This window comes from Zonotrichia albicollis, chromosome 16, assembly GCF_047830755.1.
Source record: "Zonotrichia albicollis isolate bZonAlb1 chromosome 16, bZonAlb1.hap1, whole genome shotgun sequence".
Classification (NCBI taxonomy): domain Eukaryota; kingdom Metazoa; phylum Chordata; class Aves; order Passeriformes; family Passerellidae; genus Zonotrichia; species Zonotrichia albicollis.
Window position 1 is genome coordinate 8023606 of NC_133834.1, and position 17243 is coordinate 8040848.

Here is a 17243-nt window from a genome sequence, read left to right on the forward strand (position 1 = left end):
GGATTTATTTAATTTCTCTCCCTTCTCTTCCCCTCTGAGCTGTGTTCTAAATCGTCACATTCTCTTTTCCCTGTAGAATGAAGTGGAGCTGGGAGAGCTGCTGTTGTCACTGAACTACCTACCCAGTGCAGGAAGGCTGAACGTGGACATCATTAGAGCAAAACAGCTGCTTCAGACAGACATGAGCCAAGGTTCAGGTAAAGGGCAGTGCATTTCTCACATTACTCATGCTCAGATTATATGTGCCTCTAAAGCAGAGCAGTGAGGCTGCAGTTTGTGGGGGGACCCAGGGGGATTTGATGCTCAGTTCCTGTTTATACAAGGCTCTGGATTCTGAGTCCCTCTTGCATGCATAGACAACAATAATCAAAGTATTGGGAACACTTACTCACGTACACATAGAACAACACATACAGTGGAGGGCTTGCCAAATTTAAAGTAAAGGCAGAGGTAAGGAGCCAGGAGCTTTGGTCTCCCTGAGCTGTGAGAGGCAGCCCCTGGGCACTGTTCCCTGATGGAATTTTGGTCCCTTTGGGCGGTGCTGTGTAAAGCAGCCCCTGTTCCCTGCTGGCCCTGGCCACTCTGCCTGGAGCTGCTTGGTGCCTCTGTGCTCAGGTGGTCTCCCATGTTCCTGCCCCAGCCTCTGCTGCTGCCAGAATCTTGGCATTTCCCAAAAAGAGCAGCATGTCAAGGCTGACATTAGCTGTGGTTTTGGCAGGGACTGTTTTTAATCTGGCTGCCTGGTTTTGTGCCCACTGCAGTCTCTGGGAGCAGCACAAGTCCCAGCCCTTTCCAAAGGCCATTTCCCAGCTCAGTCCATCCCTGTGGTGCCCAGCCCTCCTGAGCTCTGCTGACTCATGATCCCATAACACAGGGCCTGTGCTTTGTGCTCTTTGCCAGATCCCTTTGTGAAAATCCAGCTTGTTCACGGATTGAAGTTGACAAAAACCAAGAAGACCTCCTGCATGCGGGGCACGATAGATCCCTTCTACAACGAGTCCTTCAGCTTCAAGGTCCCACAGGAGGAGCTGGAGAATGCCAGCCTGGTGTTCACAGGTCAGTGTGGTGCTGCTGGCAGCAGCTGTGGGTGTGCAGGGCTCTGCCTGTCCCACCCTGGGCAGATTAAGGGGCACTCTGTGCTCTGCAGAAGCTGTGCCCAGCACTGCCAGCCTGTCCTAGACTGGAAATGGGCAGAGGAAGAGGAGGAGCATTAATTGCCCTTCTTAGGGCACCCAGCCTGGGCACAGAGTCAGACCTGAGCAGAATGAGAGGAGAGCAGTGAACAGTCACAGAGCCCAAGCTGGCAAAATAACTTCTGGTACTTGCTGTGGTTTGCTGGTGAGAGGGGGCACCCACAGGTGCTCCACAGTGGCCTCAGCTGTTCTGTGAGCAGGCCTTGCTTGTGCCTTTGTTTCTGAAGGGCTGGCGCTGTGTGCCAAGCCCTGCATGGCACAGCTGAGATGGACCCAGGTACAGCCCACGGAGCCTGGGACAGGCTCAGAGCTGACCTCAGCTCTGTCAGCACTGGAGGTGCTGGCTGGGATAGGAATTTCTATTTTGAAGCAGTTTCTGTGTCTCCTGTATTTGTTCTCAAGGCACGAAGGCAGGCAGGAGAGCAGGAGTGGCAGAGCACAATGCTGCTGTCCCAGGCCAGGGTCCTGCTGGGGCTGGTGGCATTCTCTGCCCTTTCCCACCCTGAAAGCCTTGAGCAGGGCTGCAGGGACCCCTCTGAAGGGTGGGGGTCCCTCCCATGCCCTGGCTGCTCCCCGTTTGGAGCTCAGGCACCACCAGGAGCAGGCTCAGAGGGACTGGCTGATGGGGCTCACACTCTTCTACCACACTGGGCTCTCATGCTTCACAAACACTTTGTTTGACAACTTTCCATCATTTCTTTTGGTGAAAAGAATCTGCTTCTGAAAGGATGTATTTTGAAGCATTTTTTAATTTTACTTTTTACATGGAAGATACAGGTGTCAAAGCTGGTTCAAGGAGCCTTATTCCAACCCATTAATTTGTTTTCAAACATGTTGGAACAAAAAGTGATGCTGATTAGCAGCTTAAATGTTGCCCTTCATGCTCAGAAATTTCCTCAGCAGAACACCAGTAATTAATCACTGCTTGGCATGCACATCAGCCTGGCTGCACCTTGCATGTGCTGGGATGGGTTTGCTCCTGGAGCTCCCATCAGGTGCTGCTGTGACAGGCCTGAATCACTCCCTGTGCTTTCCCCTTTGCTGCTGGCAGCAGAACAGGCAGAGAGAGCAGAGCTGTGCCCTTGGAGGGTGAGGGGAGCAGTGTGCCCAGCACAGTGCATGGAGCCAGGATTGATGGTGGCTCTCTGGGTGTTTTTCCCTGTGCAGAGGGGAGTATTCCCAGGGAGCCAATGGGAACCTGGCTGATTCATCACCCTGTGTCACACAGCACTGAGCCTCTGAGTGGGGCTTCATTTTCTGAGTGACATACTGCTTGCTGTGAGTTTGCAATAAATAATCCCAGGCCAGAAATGTCCCCAGCAGCTCCACAGCTGGGAAGGGACGTGTAGAGCTCTGGGAGGACCAATGTGTCACAGACATATTTTATGAAAATTCCTTCTGTTAGGATCTTTTCCTCCTGAGAAGCTTCAGCTTCTCCATATTTTGCTACTTTGGAATGTGGTTTGGAGAATTGTTTACCCAGCATGTGAAATTGTTTTTACCTGACCACCAATGACAGCCACCTGTGTCAGGGCTGTGAGCAGCCACAAGATTTTATTATCATTCAATTCCTTTCTTTGCCAGCCTTCTGATAAAATCCTTTCTTCTATTATTTTAGTAAGTTTTAATATATAATTTTCTTTTAATATAATATATATCATAAAATAATAAATCAGCCTTCTGAAGCATGGAGTCAGGATTCTCCTCTCTCCCCTTGTCCTGGGACCCCTGTGAACACCCCCAAAACAGTGAGGGGACAGGGGCAGGGTGGGCATGGCCCTGCCTGGGCTGGGGCTTCTGCTGTGCCCAGGACACTCTGGTGTGAGTGTGGGGCTGGTGTGGCCAGCAGAGAGCTGGGGCTGGGGTGCTGGTTGTGTTTTTGTGTGTACAGCCCTCTGCTGGGTCAGTGCCTGCACTGTCTGCCACAGGAACCTCTGATCAGGGGACGTGGTGGTGGTGAGGATGCTGAGCCACGTTCAGTGTCCATCCCAGTGACAGAGTGGCTCCTGATGGTGCTGGGGCTGTGTCCCCACTTTATTGCTGTGTGCATTTGTGGGCTCTGCTGACATGAGTTTCTGAAGGTCTGGGGTTGTGGTGTTCCCCACAGAGCTCCTTCTTGGCACCTCATAGTATTATTCAGCTTAAGGGCTCGTGAGGGGCTTTGGGATCCTCTGTTAAAAGATAATCAGGAACAAATGTTTGGCAGTATGGGTATCTTGCAATGTGAGATCTCTATTTTGCATCTCTGCATAGCAGGGGCGTAGTTCTGTTTTGTTGTTTTTTAACTTAGGTGCTTTGGGGTTCCTTTTTGCTGCATTGGTGGTTCTTTCTGTTGTGTGTTTTGTTTGGAATTGTTTCTTATTTCTTCTAATGCATGTCTCTAGTCCATTAGGTCAGTTAATTAAATTTGCTGTTGGGTCAAAGTCCAATTGAAAAGCAAAATAGTCCTGCTTGAAGGGTGGGTGATGATGCCTTGAATGGAGAGAAGAGAGAGCTGTAAAAGCAGCCATGGGAGCCAGAAGTGAGCATGTCTTCAATAATTTAAAGGAACTTTATTGTGGCTTTGTGTTTTGGACCCAGTTTCCAGCTGTCTTTACATTGGCTTGGCTTCATGGAAAGCCCTGGAGCTGTGCCAGTTCCCATCAGCTGGGGCTCCTGCTCCCCTGGGGCTGGTCCCCACTGCACAGCAAGGCACCATCCACACTAAGTGAGATGAATTTTGTTTTCTCCCCTGTGTGTTTTTCTCCTGTGCATCTTGGATCCAGCTGTCTGTGTTCAGTGCATCTGGTGTGGGTTTCTGCACCCTTTGCTGTGAGTTACCCAGGGTTGTGAGTGCAGACAGAGGGGGCAGATGGTAAAGCACCATCCCTGCTCTCCTGGAGGTGCTCTGCAGAGCTGGACTCCACACCAGGCTCAGGGCTGAAGCACAGCTGGGTTTGGAGAGGGCTCTGGGGCTCCGAGATGATGTGCCCAGGCAGAGCTCTGTGTTAGCCAGGACTGGTTGGGCTGGTTCTTTGGCCTTTCCTCCTCCTCAGGCACACAAGGATTCAGTATTGTCAATTATTGGCCTTTACAGACCAAAATGCTTCTCCTTCCACACTGGTGCAGGACACCCTGTCCCAGCTGTTCCTGCCTTCCCTCTGCTCCTTCCTCAGATGCTGCTGGGGCTGTCACTGACTCACAGTCCCAGGCCAGTGCCCAAAATGAGGTGGGATCGGCTCTGGTGGAAATGTTTTCTCCAGGAAAAGCATCCAGGGTCAGGATTGCTGCTGCAAGTGTTGTCTGTTCACAGCTCCTCCCCAAAGAGGCTGAAACCAGAAAAGCCACTGGTACTTATAACAAGTCTGATGTCCTGAACAAAAAAAAAAAAAAAAAAGAAAAAAGAGTGAGGCAACAGCTGGTGGAGAGGATGTTTGATTTTCATTTACTTCATCAAACATGTTGTCTAGGTAATGAGCAGCCATTTACATGTTGTAACAGAAATGCACTCTTTTGGATGGTTCCTTTTTGCCCTTTCTGGGGTTTTTTTGGCAACCTGACACAAATCCCCCATCTCCTGCCTGAGTGCAGGCAAGTCATGGTCACCTGCAGAGAAAGGGGCAGGCTCTGAAAGGTGGGGTGTTCTCCTAAACGTGAGAACAAACCTGTGAGCAAAGGTGTTGCTGTGTCTGATGGCAAGGGGAAGGTGGAGTTTGACCCTGACAGCAGCACTGGCAGCTGCTGCCAAGATCATTTCCGTGAAGGAAAACGAATATTTGAGATGAAGTGCAGCCTGAGTGCTGGGAGGGCTGGATGGGCACCCACAGACCCTGTGCTCTCCCTGCTGAGGGATTTGGGGCTGTGCAGTCAATCTCTGTCAGAAAGCTGGGGCTGTGCAGCAGGAAGGCAGAGCTGAAACCTGAGCCCTGTAGTATTTTGTTAATGATTATAATGTTGTTAATAACAATCATCAGCAATGCTGTTTGCACTGCAGTAAAGCCCAGATGGCCCAATAAAAACCAGCAGCACTCCAGGCCAAACTGTGTCTCAGTGACTCCTCAGCATCTTCTCATCACTTACCATAAAAAAAAAACCAACCTTCAGCACTCACAGGGAGGGGATGTTTGTCTCCCCCAGGTCTTCTGGTGGCTGTGTGTCTTTCTCCATTTAAATGAGCTGTTGGAATGTTTGCATGGCAGGATCTCAGGGCTTGTTACACAGGCAGAGTCCCCAAAGAGGGAGAAATCATCTCCATGCAATTGTAGAGGGAAAATCTGCTTTTCCTTCTGGCCTGGCGGGAAGGGCAGCTGGGCTGGGACAGCCCTGGGGCTGAGGGAGAACAGCCCTGGGGCTCATCCTGCTGCTCCATCCCTGTCTGGAAGGGAGCCATGGCTCCAGCAGGGCAGGGTGCTCTGCCTGGGACAGAGGGAAGCAGGCTGGGCAGGGTGTGCTTGTTGGTGGAGGGACTGACCCAAAATGTGTGGCCTGCACTGGTGACATCTTCACAGTCAGTCCTGCCTGGGGGTGCAGCTCATGGGCACTCTGTCTTCTGGCAGGATTTGCTGATACTCCTCACTGTTCAATGTTTTAAAAACTGGCAATGTCTCTGTTTTCTGTAAAGATTTAGGACCCATTTTCCCATTTTATCTATTTTCTTTTAGTATTTTTGTTCCTGAGAGTGTTGAGACTCTGCAGAGCTGTACCTGTGGTTTCAGTGGCTGCAGCAGAGGGGCCCTGGCAATGCTGTCAGCCCCTTCTATGCCCCAAGTGCTGCAATGTGTCTTCTGACCCCTGCACATCTTTAATGCTTTATTCCAGGGCTCTAATTAACTTCCAGTTAATTAAAATAACAGGTTGCTGTTCAATAGCAACATACCTGGTTCCTCTGTTAGCTTATTTGCAGTTGGCCTTTAGGAAAATATGGGGACCATTTAATGAAGTTTGTATTTTGAAAGGGGAAGAAAAAGTAACTGTTGGTATGTATTGATAATGATGCAGTTCTGGGTATTGGGTGCTTTCACTGAAATGTTTTCTCTGTGAAGCAATGCTGCCTGTTTCAGCAGGATGCAGAGCTACTGGGGCTTTTCAGTGGTATTTTCTTAATTAACAGAATGATTTCCAAACATCCTAATCAGCTGAGCAGGTTGAAATCTGGTAAAGTTTTTGTCCTGAGGCTTCTCCAGGAATGTATCTGAAATCAGATTTCCCTGGCTATGTGGAAGTGTGACCTGGAGATGCCAGCATCACCTCTGCTTGCAGGGATGGAAATCACCTTGTCTGGAATCACCACACATCTGCAGTTTGACTTGCCCATCTCTCCTTTTTGCTCTTGCTTTTGCTTTCCCACATGAAAACCCAACAAACATTCAGGCACTTTGTCTTTTGCACACAGATATAGGGAAGAAATCTCTAATATATGAGTCAAATTAAATTGGTTTTTTCCCATGCAGAAATGCAGGAGGGAGATTTAGTTTCTCTTTTGAAATAGTATCATAACATCTCTTAGATGGAAGGATAATTAGACAACTCACTGCTAGAAAATTGTTTCTTGTCATCTATTAGCTATGTCTTTTGCAAGTATTGGACTGTCTGTATATTTCCCATATCTAGAGCTCAGAAGCAAAATGTAATCCCTGACTAAACCTGTGTAATCCTATCTTAGCCAAAGGAGAAAAAAATGGAAAAAAAAACCCCACTGATGTCAGCACTGTGTTTTCTGGGATTTATACCTGTTTAATTTAGATCAGAATTTGCCCTTTGTGTGTGGTGTTATAAAACACTCCATCCATTCATGCAGCAGCCACCATATGGTCCTTGCCCAGGTGTGGGGAGGGCAGGGAGCTCCTGGCTGGTGCCTCCTGTCCCCAGGCCTTGCTGCAGCTCTGGTGGCCCCACAAGGTCCTGGCAGGACCCTGGGAGGGGTTTGGGGAGATGCAGGGCAGGGGAGGCTCCTGAGGCCCAGCAGAGCCCCTTCACAGCATCCCTTTGTGCATTTCCAGATGTCCCAGTCCCCTCTGGGAGGAGAAGGGGCCCCACTGCTCTGCATTTCAGTCCCTCTGTCCTTGCTGGGCTCCATGGGGGTGCTGGTGGAGCAGGGGACAGCAGAGGGGCAGGCAGAGATGCTGGCTGGGGTCCTGCAGGCCCAGTCCTGTCTGGGGCACTCAGGGAAGATGCTCTGGGGTGAGTTTGGCTTTTTGCAGCAGACTGACTGCTTTAACAAGGAGGAGTGAAATGCCATTAATCAGGGTGAGAGCAACAAGATGCTGACCCTTCCTGACCTGATCTGTTGCTTGCTTAGGAGGCAAAATTAGATTCATCAAGTCTCCTGACTTAGTTAATAAATGTACTGCATCTGATGTGGCAGCAACTGCCTGTCCTGGAGCCCTCTGGAATCTTTTGATAATCTTTTTCTCCTAAGGAAAGGAGCAAGCCCTCCTCCCTCGAGGCTGATGATAGGTGCTTGCTCCTTTTGCCAAGCCTCTTCATTTAAGCGGTGCCATGGCTCTGCTGCCCTCAGCCCTTCATCTTGTTTGGCTCACACTGCAGTGAAAGGAATTGTTCAAACCCCTTGCAGGGCCATAATCTACCTGTGTATCAAAGGAAGAAAAGTCTGGGTGGCAGGAGCTGCTGTGGCAGCAGAGCAGTGTCTGCAAATGGAATGTCTGTGCCTGCCTCAGGAGATGGATGGTGCAGGCAGAGGCTGCCTCTCCTGCATGTCTGTCCCTGCCTGTGCCTGCAGGTGCTGTGTGACTCTGGTGTTGTCAGATGTGTAAATGTGCTTTGTTGGGTCTGGGGCTCATAGTGCAGAGAACTAAGATGCAGTTTTACAAAAAGGGGAATTGGAAGTGGCAAAAGGCAGCCACAGACACTCCTTTTCAGTATGCTCTGGGCTGTTGCAATAGATGATCCCAGCCCATTATTCCAGTCTAATGATGAGGTAATTTCATGAGGTGTCATCACTGCTGCCCTTGAGCTCTCTGCAGGACACACTTGTGCATTCACAGTTCCCCTGCAGCCTGGATCCCTGTGTCTGCTCCAGGATTTCCCCTCCCTGTGTGAGAGCAGGCTATGATTGGCACTCTCCTGGTTTGGGGTGCATGTGCAGGGAGCCCAACCAGAGCATAGGGGAGCTCCCTGCCCTGGGGGAGGTTTTCAGAGGGTTCCTGGAGGAGGTTTTGAGAGGCTCTTTTGCTGTGGCACTGTCCCCTGGGGCAGCAGCTGGGCCCGTGTGTGGCCATGAGCTCCAGCAGTGCCAGTTCCCTCTGGAGCTGGGCAGGTGCAGCCACTGCAGGGGAAGGCTGGAAAGAGTTTAATGTGCTCATCAGACCCTGGTGGAGATTAAACTGATAAATGGGAAGCCACGGCATCTTCTCCCATGATTTTCTCTCCTCTCTACTAAATAAGCCAGGCCATGCTGGAGGAGCAAGGGCAGGGTTTGGGCCATGCCTGTGACCTTCTCAGTGTACATCATTAGCCCAGCTGCTGCTGCTCCTCCTAGCACCTCTTTGTGCTAAACGGCCTTTGAACATTGATGTCAAGCAGTTCAGGAGCAGCTTTCAGTCCTACTTAACCTGGCAGCTGAGCCCCACTGGCTGAGGCAGGGCTGGGCACAGAAAGGGCTGGGCAGTGGGCACTGGGCACAGAAAAGGCTGGGCACTGGCTGCTGCCTGCTTGAATGGGCAGATGTGTGAAGGGGGCACTTTGTGACACCTCACCAAGGGCTGAGGCTGAGTGGAAAGTGCTGAAGTGCTGATGGGTCAGTGCCAGCAGGGATGTGGTTCTGCCAGAGAGACCACACAGTCCCAGGAGATCAGTGTGCTCAGGGGGACTCTGCCCCTCAGCTGCCTGTGTGCAGCCTTGGGCACGTTTTTGCTGGTTTTTCTCTGAGTTACATGTTTTAGTTGCACTGCAGGTGATGGTGGAGGTGGCTGCAGGAAGGGTGAATTGTTGGTGTGGAACTCTCCACGCTGACATTCCCTGCTGGTGCTGCGGGACAGGCAGCAGTGAGGCGCTGTGTGGCCGTACTGGCTGGAACTGCTGAGTAGCTGCTGAGGAATTGCTCAGTAACTGCTGAGTAGCTGCAGAGTAACTGCTTGGCACACCTGGCAGAGCAGAGTTTGCAGGAGATGCAGATGATTCACGGCCCCAGCTGCAAGGCTCAGGCATGTCCCCATCCTGTAAATGATACTGATAGCCTTGAAGCTAGCTTAAGGGAATGTTCTTAGTTAATGCTCCTCCCTGGCCATTCCCAGGATGCTGATGTGGTCAGTCAGAGGATGAATGATTTTCTGAAATGCCAGATTAAATCCTGCTGCTGCAGGTGACTCATGGATGATGATGCAGTCATGCTCTGCACGAGTGCTCAGTGTGCAGCTCTCAGTGTACAGGGAAGAAGAGAGGCATTTTGGCTGGGTCTGGTGCCAGGGCTGATGCCAGCCAGGCAGCCTCATGGCTTAATTACACAGTGAAAACAGTTGACTGGCCAAAAGTGATTCCATGTGACTGGGGCTGGTGGGAGACAAGGGCAAGCTCAGGCTGGAGTGTCCCCAGAGCAGATTTGGAGCTCCAATGCCCACTGCATCCCCTGGGCAGCAGCTCTGGGCTGTGCAGTGCCCTCAGCCAGGCTGGGGGGCTCAGCCTTCCCTCTGTGCAGGAGCCCAATGGGGAACATGGGCCCTGACCCCAAAGGAACAGTTCAGTGGCACCCAGGCCCCCGTCAGTGGGATATGGATCATTTAGGAACGCTGCATCAATAAGTTCATAACGTGAAAATGTTTTATTTACATCATGTACCTTGTCCTGAACAATTCAACCCTTTTAATGGATATAAGTAAAGGTGATTTGCTTCTGTATTTCAGCATTTCTATTATAAAGAATGTCTTTTTAAGAAGCCTTTCTGTTTCCAAATGTGTCCTTCTGAAGAGCAGCTGCAGAAAGAATTGGTTTGACCTCTGCTTCTTTAATTGCTTTTTGCTCTGTGTTGGCCTAGAAATGGATGTTGCTATTGTGTAAATTACTGTGAGGCTGGAAAAAGAGCTCATGAGATCAGGTGTGTAGTTTCTGTCAGGAAAATATGCTTCTTAAATGGAAAGCAGCATCTACCAGTTCATAACCAGAGTCTGGGTCAGTCTGAAAATCCCAAATATTAATGACTTTATTTTCTGCTATTGAGCAGCTCCATGGTGTCACTGTTTCTGTGGACAGGGGCAGATTGAATCTGAAATTTACTATGAGCTCCTTTCAGGCTCTCCCAGGGGATGTTCAGACATGGGGGAGCACAGCTCAGTCACACACCTGGACTCAGCAAATCCTAAATCCTGGCCATTTAGCAGGGAATACAGCAGTTAGTCTCCCAGAAAGGCGTGCCCTTGAACTTAAAAGGCTCTGACCTGATGGGTAAAGCTGAATTTTTGGCACACAAAGACCTCTCCTCATCTGAGGAAGCTGCTGTGATGGAGCTGTGAGTGTGGAAACCTGAGGTCAGTCTAGTGCAGCCTCTTTTGGTCTGTGTGGGAATGAGAATTTGGCCTTGCAAAATGCCTTCCCTACTCCTTAGCAATGAGTCTCTGTGCTAGCTACAGTACTTAATGATAGAAGCAACAATGCTTGTATAATTAGCCCATTAATACCCCAAAGGACTCAGCATGCTAATTACCTGACACAATGAGATTAGCAGGTTGCATTACAAGAATTCAAAATACTTGGATCAACAGTAGAATGGCAGGTGCCCTTAGTTAGCACACCTGCTTGTTTTACAGTCCTGGCATGGAGTGTTTTTGAAGAATCAGTATGCCTGGGGTGCTTCTTCTCCACTGTTAATTTATCCTGTGATTAATTGATGGCCTGTAAGGCTTCTTGGTTTAAATTACTTGGTGCTGTCTCCCAGGATTAGGCTTTATCATCCTTAATTTTACCCAAAAAAAACTCCCAAAAACCCAAACCCAACAACAACAAGACCAAAACCAAACAAACAAAAAGACCACAAAAAATAAGAAAAACATCCTATTGAAAATTTTGGTTTTGGGGGATTTTTACATGGTTTTATCACAATATTTGATTTCTGTAGGCTAATAAATCGTAGCAAAAAAAATAGTATAGTCCTGCTAGCTACACCTGTGATCCATTGCCTTGTAGGAGAACTCATTAATAACCCATACAAGCTGTGTATTAGTTGGAGATGGATGGCTTAGAATTCCTGACTGTGTCCTCACAAGGTGGCCTTTGCAAAAAACACCAACCTGGCCTCTTGACAGAGGCACTTACTTGATAACATGTCCTGATGGCATCAGCCCCAGATAACTGATGGTGACAGGCAGAAGAGATGCAGTCTTCCTGCTGGGGTGGTGAACCCCAGATTATTTCTAAATGTCATTTGAAGATGGACTTACAGGGCTCTGAGTTGCAGGGTAGATTTTTCAGAGCAATTATTTGAACAAATTACTTGGGCATTTGAAGGTTTTGCTGTCACCTGAAATATCCACAGGTAATTTGGTGAGCAGAAGCATCTCTGCCCATAAACTGTGTGTGTCAGAGCTGTCAGAGGGGATGAAGTGAGCTGTAACCTGGCACTGCTTGATCTCAGGGATGCACTGGCAGGTGGATCCCAGACTGGTGCAGGGGTGAGGAACCAGCCTGGCAGAGTGTGGAGATGGCAGAGGGGCAAGTTAAAGTGATGCTGGTCCCTTGGGGGTGTGTTACAGCAGGAGATGCACATCCCTGACCAAGGTGTGTGGTTGGAGTGGGGCTGAGTGCCTTGCATTCGGTGTCCTGCCTGCCTGAGAGGGTGTGCTCACACCAGGGTGATGCCATGAGGGCCCCCAGAGCTGGTTTTTCTGCCAGTGCTGGTTTCCAGCAGCGCTGCAGAGCTGGTGCTCCATGCCAGGCTGAACATGCTCTGGCTGCACCAGCCCAGCTGGATTTGGAGCTCCTGTTGACATTTGTCCTTAAAAATCCCCCTCTTTCCTGAGGAGATTTTTAAATCGTTAATATTCCAGGCAGTGCCTGTGGATATCCTGGCTTCAGCTTGCAAAGACTTAATTTCAACTTTTTAATGAGCTGAGGCAGGGCTTCAGTTTGCAACACACACAGTGCTTTTGCTGGTGTCTGGTGGGAGGGCTCAGCCTCTCCCAGGATCAGGCCCATCATTAGGGTTTGCTGCTGTCTGCAGCCTTTCCTTCCAGCAGACTGGGCTAATCCCAAGGACAGGGTGCTGGGCTGGTGTCTCCCCCTCAGCTGCTTTCCTGGAGGTTTAACAAGTAGCTGCAGTGATAATTATGGCAGATGTTGCTGGGTAAACACCCTGCTGACAGCCTGGCCTGTGTAATTCCTGTCTGGAGCAGGGCAGCCTGTGGATTAGCACTGGAGTGCTTTGTGCAGTGTGTGTTTGGAGGAGGGCACTTTGAGATGCTGCTTCTGCACAGGGTCAGGCTGCTGGGCTGCTTTTGGGATTTCATGATGGCCAGGCAGAGCTTTTGGCACTTCTTCATATGATGTAATTCTCCTTCAAGGCTGGACAGGACTTTGAGCAGTCTGCTCCAGTGAAAGGTGTCCCACTCGCAGCAGGGAATAGGATGATCTTTGAAGTCCCTTCCAACCCAAATCATTTTATGAATCTACGTTACCTACTCATGGTAAATACTGTGGTAACTGTGGATTTGTGTCTCATTTATTTAAATTGTATTTCAGTCTGTAGTACAGCTTATTTTATTCCTTCCAAGCTCCTGTTTCTCTAGTATTTTCAGATGCTGAGTTCCATACAAAAAACGCTGGCACCTGGTGTCACAGACATATTTTATGAAAAATCCTTTTGTTAGGATCTTTCCTTCTGAGAAGCTGAGAGGCCTCAGGAATGAAATGTAAACAATGATTATCTGCTGCTGTGGAATGCAACGGGTGCATCTTTGATTGGTCTCATGTGGTTGTTTTTAATTGATGGCCAATCACTGGTCCAGCTCTCTCAGACTCTCTGGTCAGTCACAAGATTTTATTATCATTCCATTTTCCTTTCTATTTCTTGCTAGCCTTCTGATGAAATCCTTTCTGCTATTCTATTAGTATAGTTTTAATATATAGTTTTTTTAATATAATATATATCATAAATATATATTATATATTATATAATATATATTTGTATACAATATTGTTATAATATATAATAGTATATATTTTAATATATATGGCATATTAAATAAATATATAATGTTATGTATTATTATATATAATATTATATATATTCATATAATATATATCATAAAATAATAAATCAGCCTTCTTAAACATGGAGTCAAGATTCTCATCTCTCATACTGCGAACACCACCACAACCTGGCATGTGCTGTGGGGGTTCATCTGTGTTTGTTTTCCTGGGGCAGGGCTGTGCTTTTCCCTTGACCCGTGTGTGTTTCTGCTCTCCCCAGTGTACGGGCACAACGTGAAGAGCAGCAACGACTTCATCGGCCGGATCGTGATCGGGCAGTACTCGACGGGCGCCCCCGAGTCCAACCACTGGCGCCGCATGCTGAGCGCGCACCGCACGGCCGTGGAGCAGTGGCACAGCCTGCGCTCCCGCGAGGACTGCGACCGCGTCTCGCCCGCCTCCCTCGAGGTGACCTGAGCCGGGTGCCCCACGGCAGGGCGGGCGGACGAGATGAGAACCGAACCGACCACTGAAGCTCCCACCTCACGCCCCGCACGCGCCCCGCGGCAGCTCCGTTGGATTCGCGCTGGCACCCGGCCGTGCTGGCCTCAGTGACCCCCCTGGGCCCAGCTGTGCCCCCGGGGCCGGGCAGCTCGTGCCGTGGCAAGCACGGAGTGGGTGCAGGAGCTGGGAGTTGCCTCTGCTGTCCTTCCAGTCCAAATCCATGGCTCATCCTCTCGGAGATATAAGTACCCGTGTGCTCTCGTTGGTGAACGTGGTAATTAGGCTAGAATATTTTTTTAAACGGTAGAACCTGTGGTGAAATCGATTCTGACTGCAGTTTTGTCCTCGTAGTAGTTTTACCAGAATTAAGCTGCTGTTAGTGTGTGTGTTTGTGTGCCCACGTGGGACAGATCCCGTGTCCCGTCAGCGGTGACCTGCCAGTCTCGATAGCAGTCTGTGTGTGCAGTAGATTCAGTGCTGATATAGCAAAATAAACATTTCCAATAGCATCTGTACTGGGAAAACCAGCTCACGTCCTTTCAAACATGTGCTGTGCAAAAAAAACACCTGCTCCGGGGACTTTGGCGGTTAAGAAGACCCAGAAACCACAATTTTAATCTCTCACAGACTGCAGTGGCTCTTTCTGTGTTGTGTGTGTTTACCCAGGTAGTTCTTCAGGTCACCAAGTGAACTTAGCTACAGTCAAGCTGTCCTGTTGGTTGCTTCTGTACATTTTATTTTTCCACAGCGTATTGTCTGGTATGATGGAGATTGTATATTTATTGAAAATAAAATTCTATTTAATTGTGCCATATGGATTGGAGTGATACTTGTTGAATTCACCTTTGTGTTTAGCTCCTTCAGTTATGCTTATGGCAGAAAAAAAGCCAAAATGTTGGCAGTTACCCCATTGTCACTCACTGCAGATGAACTGGGAGCAGTTTGAGAGAAACTGGGCTGCTGGAGGTGGGTGTGGAGAGCCAGCTGGATGCCTTGGTCTGGCCATGGTGCTTCCCAGCCAGACCCCAATAACACCCTGGGGGTTGGATGTGTCAGACTCCAGAGATGGCACATGGCAAGATGGGCAGCACTCATCTCCCTCCTCTATTCATTAAATGAAACTCCAGTACCTCTGTGCTTTTAATATTCTCGATTTTTGAAAAGGAATAACAACACACATGACTATTTCACCTGTTTATTATTTATCTGCTACAGTTAGGGACAGGTGAGTCTCAAAAAGCAAAACAAAACCCAACCAAACCAAAAAAGCTCAGTGCTTGCTTTGACAGGTGTCAGTGTGTGGGTCAATAATCCCTGCTGCTGTCCAGGTGTTCCTGCTCCAGGGCAGGTCTGTGTAGTTACTCTGATATCAGCACCCCTTCAGCACTTTGCCCATGCACCTGGCCCCTGCTGCTCCCCAGCACAGCTGCTCTGTGTCAGCAGCACTCAGCAGCAGGGTACCGGTGCCTGCAGGGCTCTGCAGGGCCATCCTCTTCCTGAGCACACTGTGGATGCTGGCTATCAATTCTAACCTGCCTCTCTGCAAGGGGAATTTCTTCTCTGTCCTGCAGTGAAGTTGATGGCAAATCTGTGTTCTCTGGCATCTTCCTGGTTTGTCTCATCAAAAAATCACAGTAGAGAGGGACCCCACAGGCAGTCCTGGGCAAACGTGTGCTGTAGGGGGCTGATCTCTGCCTGTAGCTCACAAAGGCTCTGGCAAGGTTTCAGCAGTTACTGTGGTTGACATGAATATTCTTCCATGTGGGGCCTGTGGACAGCAGAACAAGCTCAGGACATCCATGAGAGCAGACACAAGCTTTGCTCAGCATTGGGGATGAAATGTGAACAGAAAGTAATCTTGCCTGAGTCTGTCCTTGAAGTCATGAGGTGTCTGTTGCACAGGAGGAACAGTCAGGATGCCAAAAGGTGGTGAGGGTGCCCAGAGGGAAGGTCAGTAGGAGCAGAACAGAAGCAGACTGGGGAGCTCCTGGCCTGCAGAGCAAACAGAACAGCGAGGTAGGGAGAGGAGGAGGAGGGATGAATCGTGGCCGTGCTGCTGGGGCTGCAGCCATCAGGTGAAGCACACTGATGTTTGGTGAAGCTGGAAGGTAACCGAAAGTGCAGCTGCAGCTGGCACTGCATGCACGGTGTGCCTGCACTGTCCCCGTGCTGGCAGCAGAGCTGGTGCCCGGCTGCTGTGCCAGGCTCGGGGCTGTGCCTCAGGGGCAGCTCAGAGCTCCCAGCTGTGCTGGGGAACGCCGCTGCCATGAGTCTGGCTTTAGAAACCAGCATAAAAATTGGTCAGGATCTCTGCTCCCTCTTTAAACATGAATATTCGTGCTTTGGGAGTAGATTAATATGCTCAAAGGTTTCTGTTCCATAGTTTGCTAAAAGTTGTTTATAACACTGGCTTTATCTGAGGATGGCACACAGGAAAGAAGGGAAAAGACATGTCTTGACTTCTAATAATACAAATTCCTTAATTTTTAGTGCTCTGCTGTAGCAGTAGGCTTTTCCTTGAGCCAGATAATTTCAGATCAATGTATGGAAGGGGGGAGGTGTTCTTAAAAGGCTTTATTTAATATGAAGAAAACTTAATATAGAAAAGTTGTTTGAATGAGTTACTGTCTCTGGAGCAAGTCTGGATGCTTTATTGTACTGAAAGCTTGGTGTCACCCCAAATTGTTTATACTTGAATCTCTAAAAATGGGTCAAAAATGCTGAAAATTTTAATCTGTAGCTAAGAATAAAAAGGGAACAGCACTGAGAATATTCCTAAGCAGTTCCTTCAGTGCTGATTTAAGGCACAAATTGGAAATTGAACAGGACCACTAAATTGTATATCTGTGTCTGTACTATTTCCCTTATGAGTGCAACAGTTAGAAAAGGATTTTATACAGTGATTTTTAAAATCTGAAGTTTATGTCTAACAAAACGTTGACCACAGGAAGGAGACACGCTGGATTACATGGGTACAGACTGCTGTATCATATCAGGTTTTCCGCTGCATGACGGCATGGACCCAGCACGGACCTGGCAGATGGGCACAGAGCGAATTCCTGAAACAGCCTTGGAGCCCCGGGCACAGCTGGGGGATCCTTCTTCCAGGCTCTTTAAGCGTGTCAGCGCATTGCCTTGCTCTGGGAAAAAATCCCAAACCAAACATGGGAGAAAAACCAACAAACCCCACCCCCTGAACCAAACCAAACCACACCAAACCAAACCAAACCAAACCAAACCAAACCAAACCAAACCAAGCCAAGCCAAACGCACCACACAATGGGGCACTGACGCGTTAATAAGCCCCACAGCCCTGCAGCCATTGAAGCCTTTCCCTGCCTCCCTCCCCGGTGTTCGCTGCCGCAGCCGCCGCTCCCCGGTGTGCAGCGGGGTCCCATCTGTCACCCCCGAGGCGACGGACTGTCCGAGGGG

The 17243-nt window shown here is 49.2% G+C and overlaps 1 protein-coding gene across 3 annotated transcripts in view; it reads left to right on the plus strand.

Annotated features, from left to right (window-relative positions):
- SYT17 (synaptotagmin 17) overlaps window positions 1-14623 on the plus strand; it is a 34818-nt gene extending 20195 nt beyond the window's left edge. For all 3 annotated transcript variants that reach the window (XM_074552727.1, XM_005487692.4, XM_074552728.1), the window contains exons 6-8: window positions 77-197; window positions 901-1056; window positions 13588-14623. In XM_074552727.1, the coding sequence (XP_074408828.1) occupies window positions 77-197; window positions 901-1056; window positions 13588-13784 (474 nt within the window). In that variant the 3' untranslated portion in view covers window positions 13785-14623. The remainder of the gene's footprint in view (window positions 1-76; window positions 198-900; window positions 1057-13587) is intronic.
- Window positions 14624-17243: the final 2620 nt, after the last annotated feature.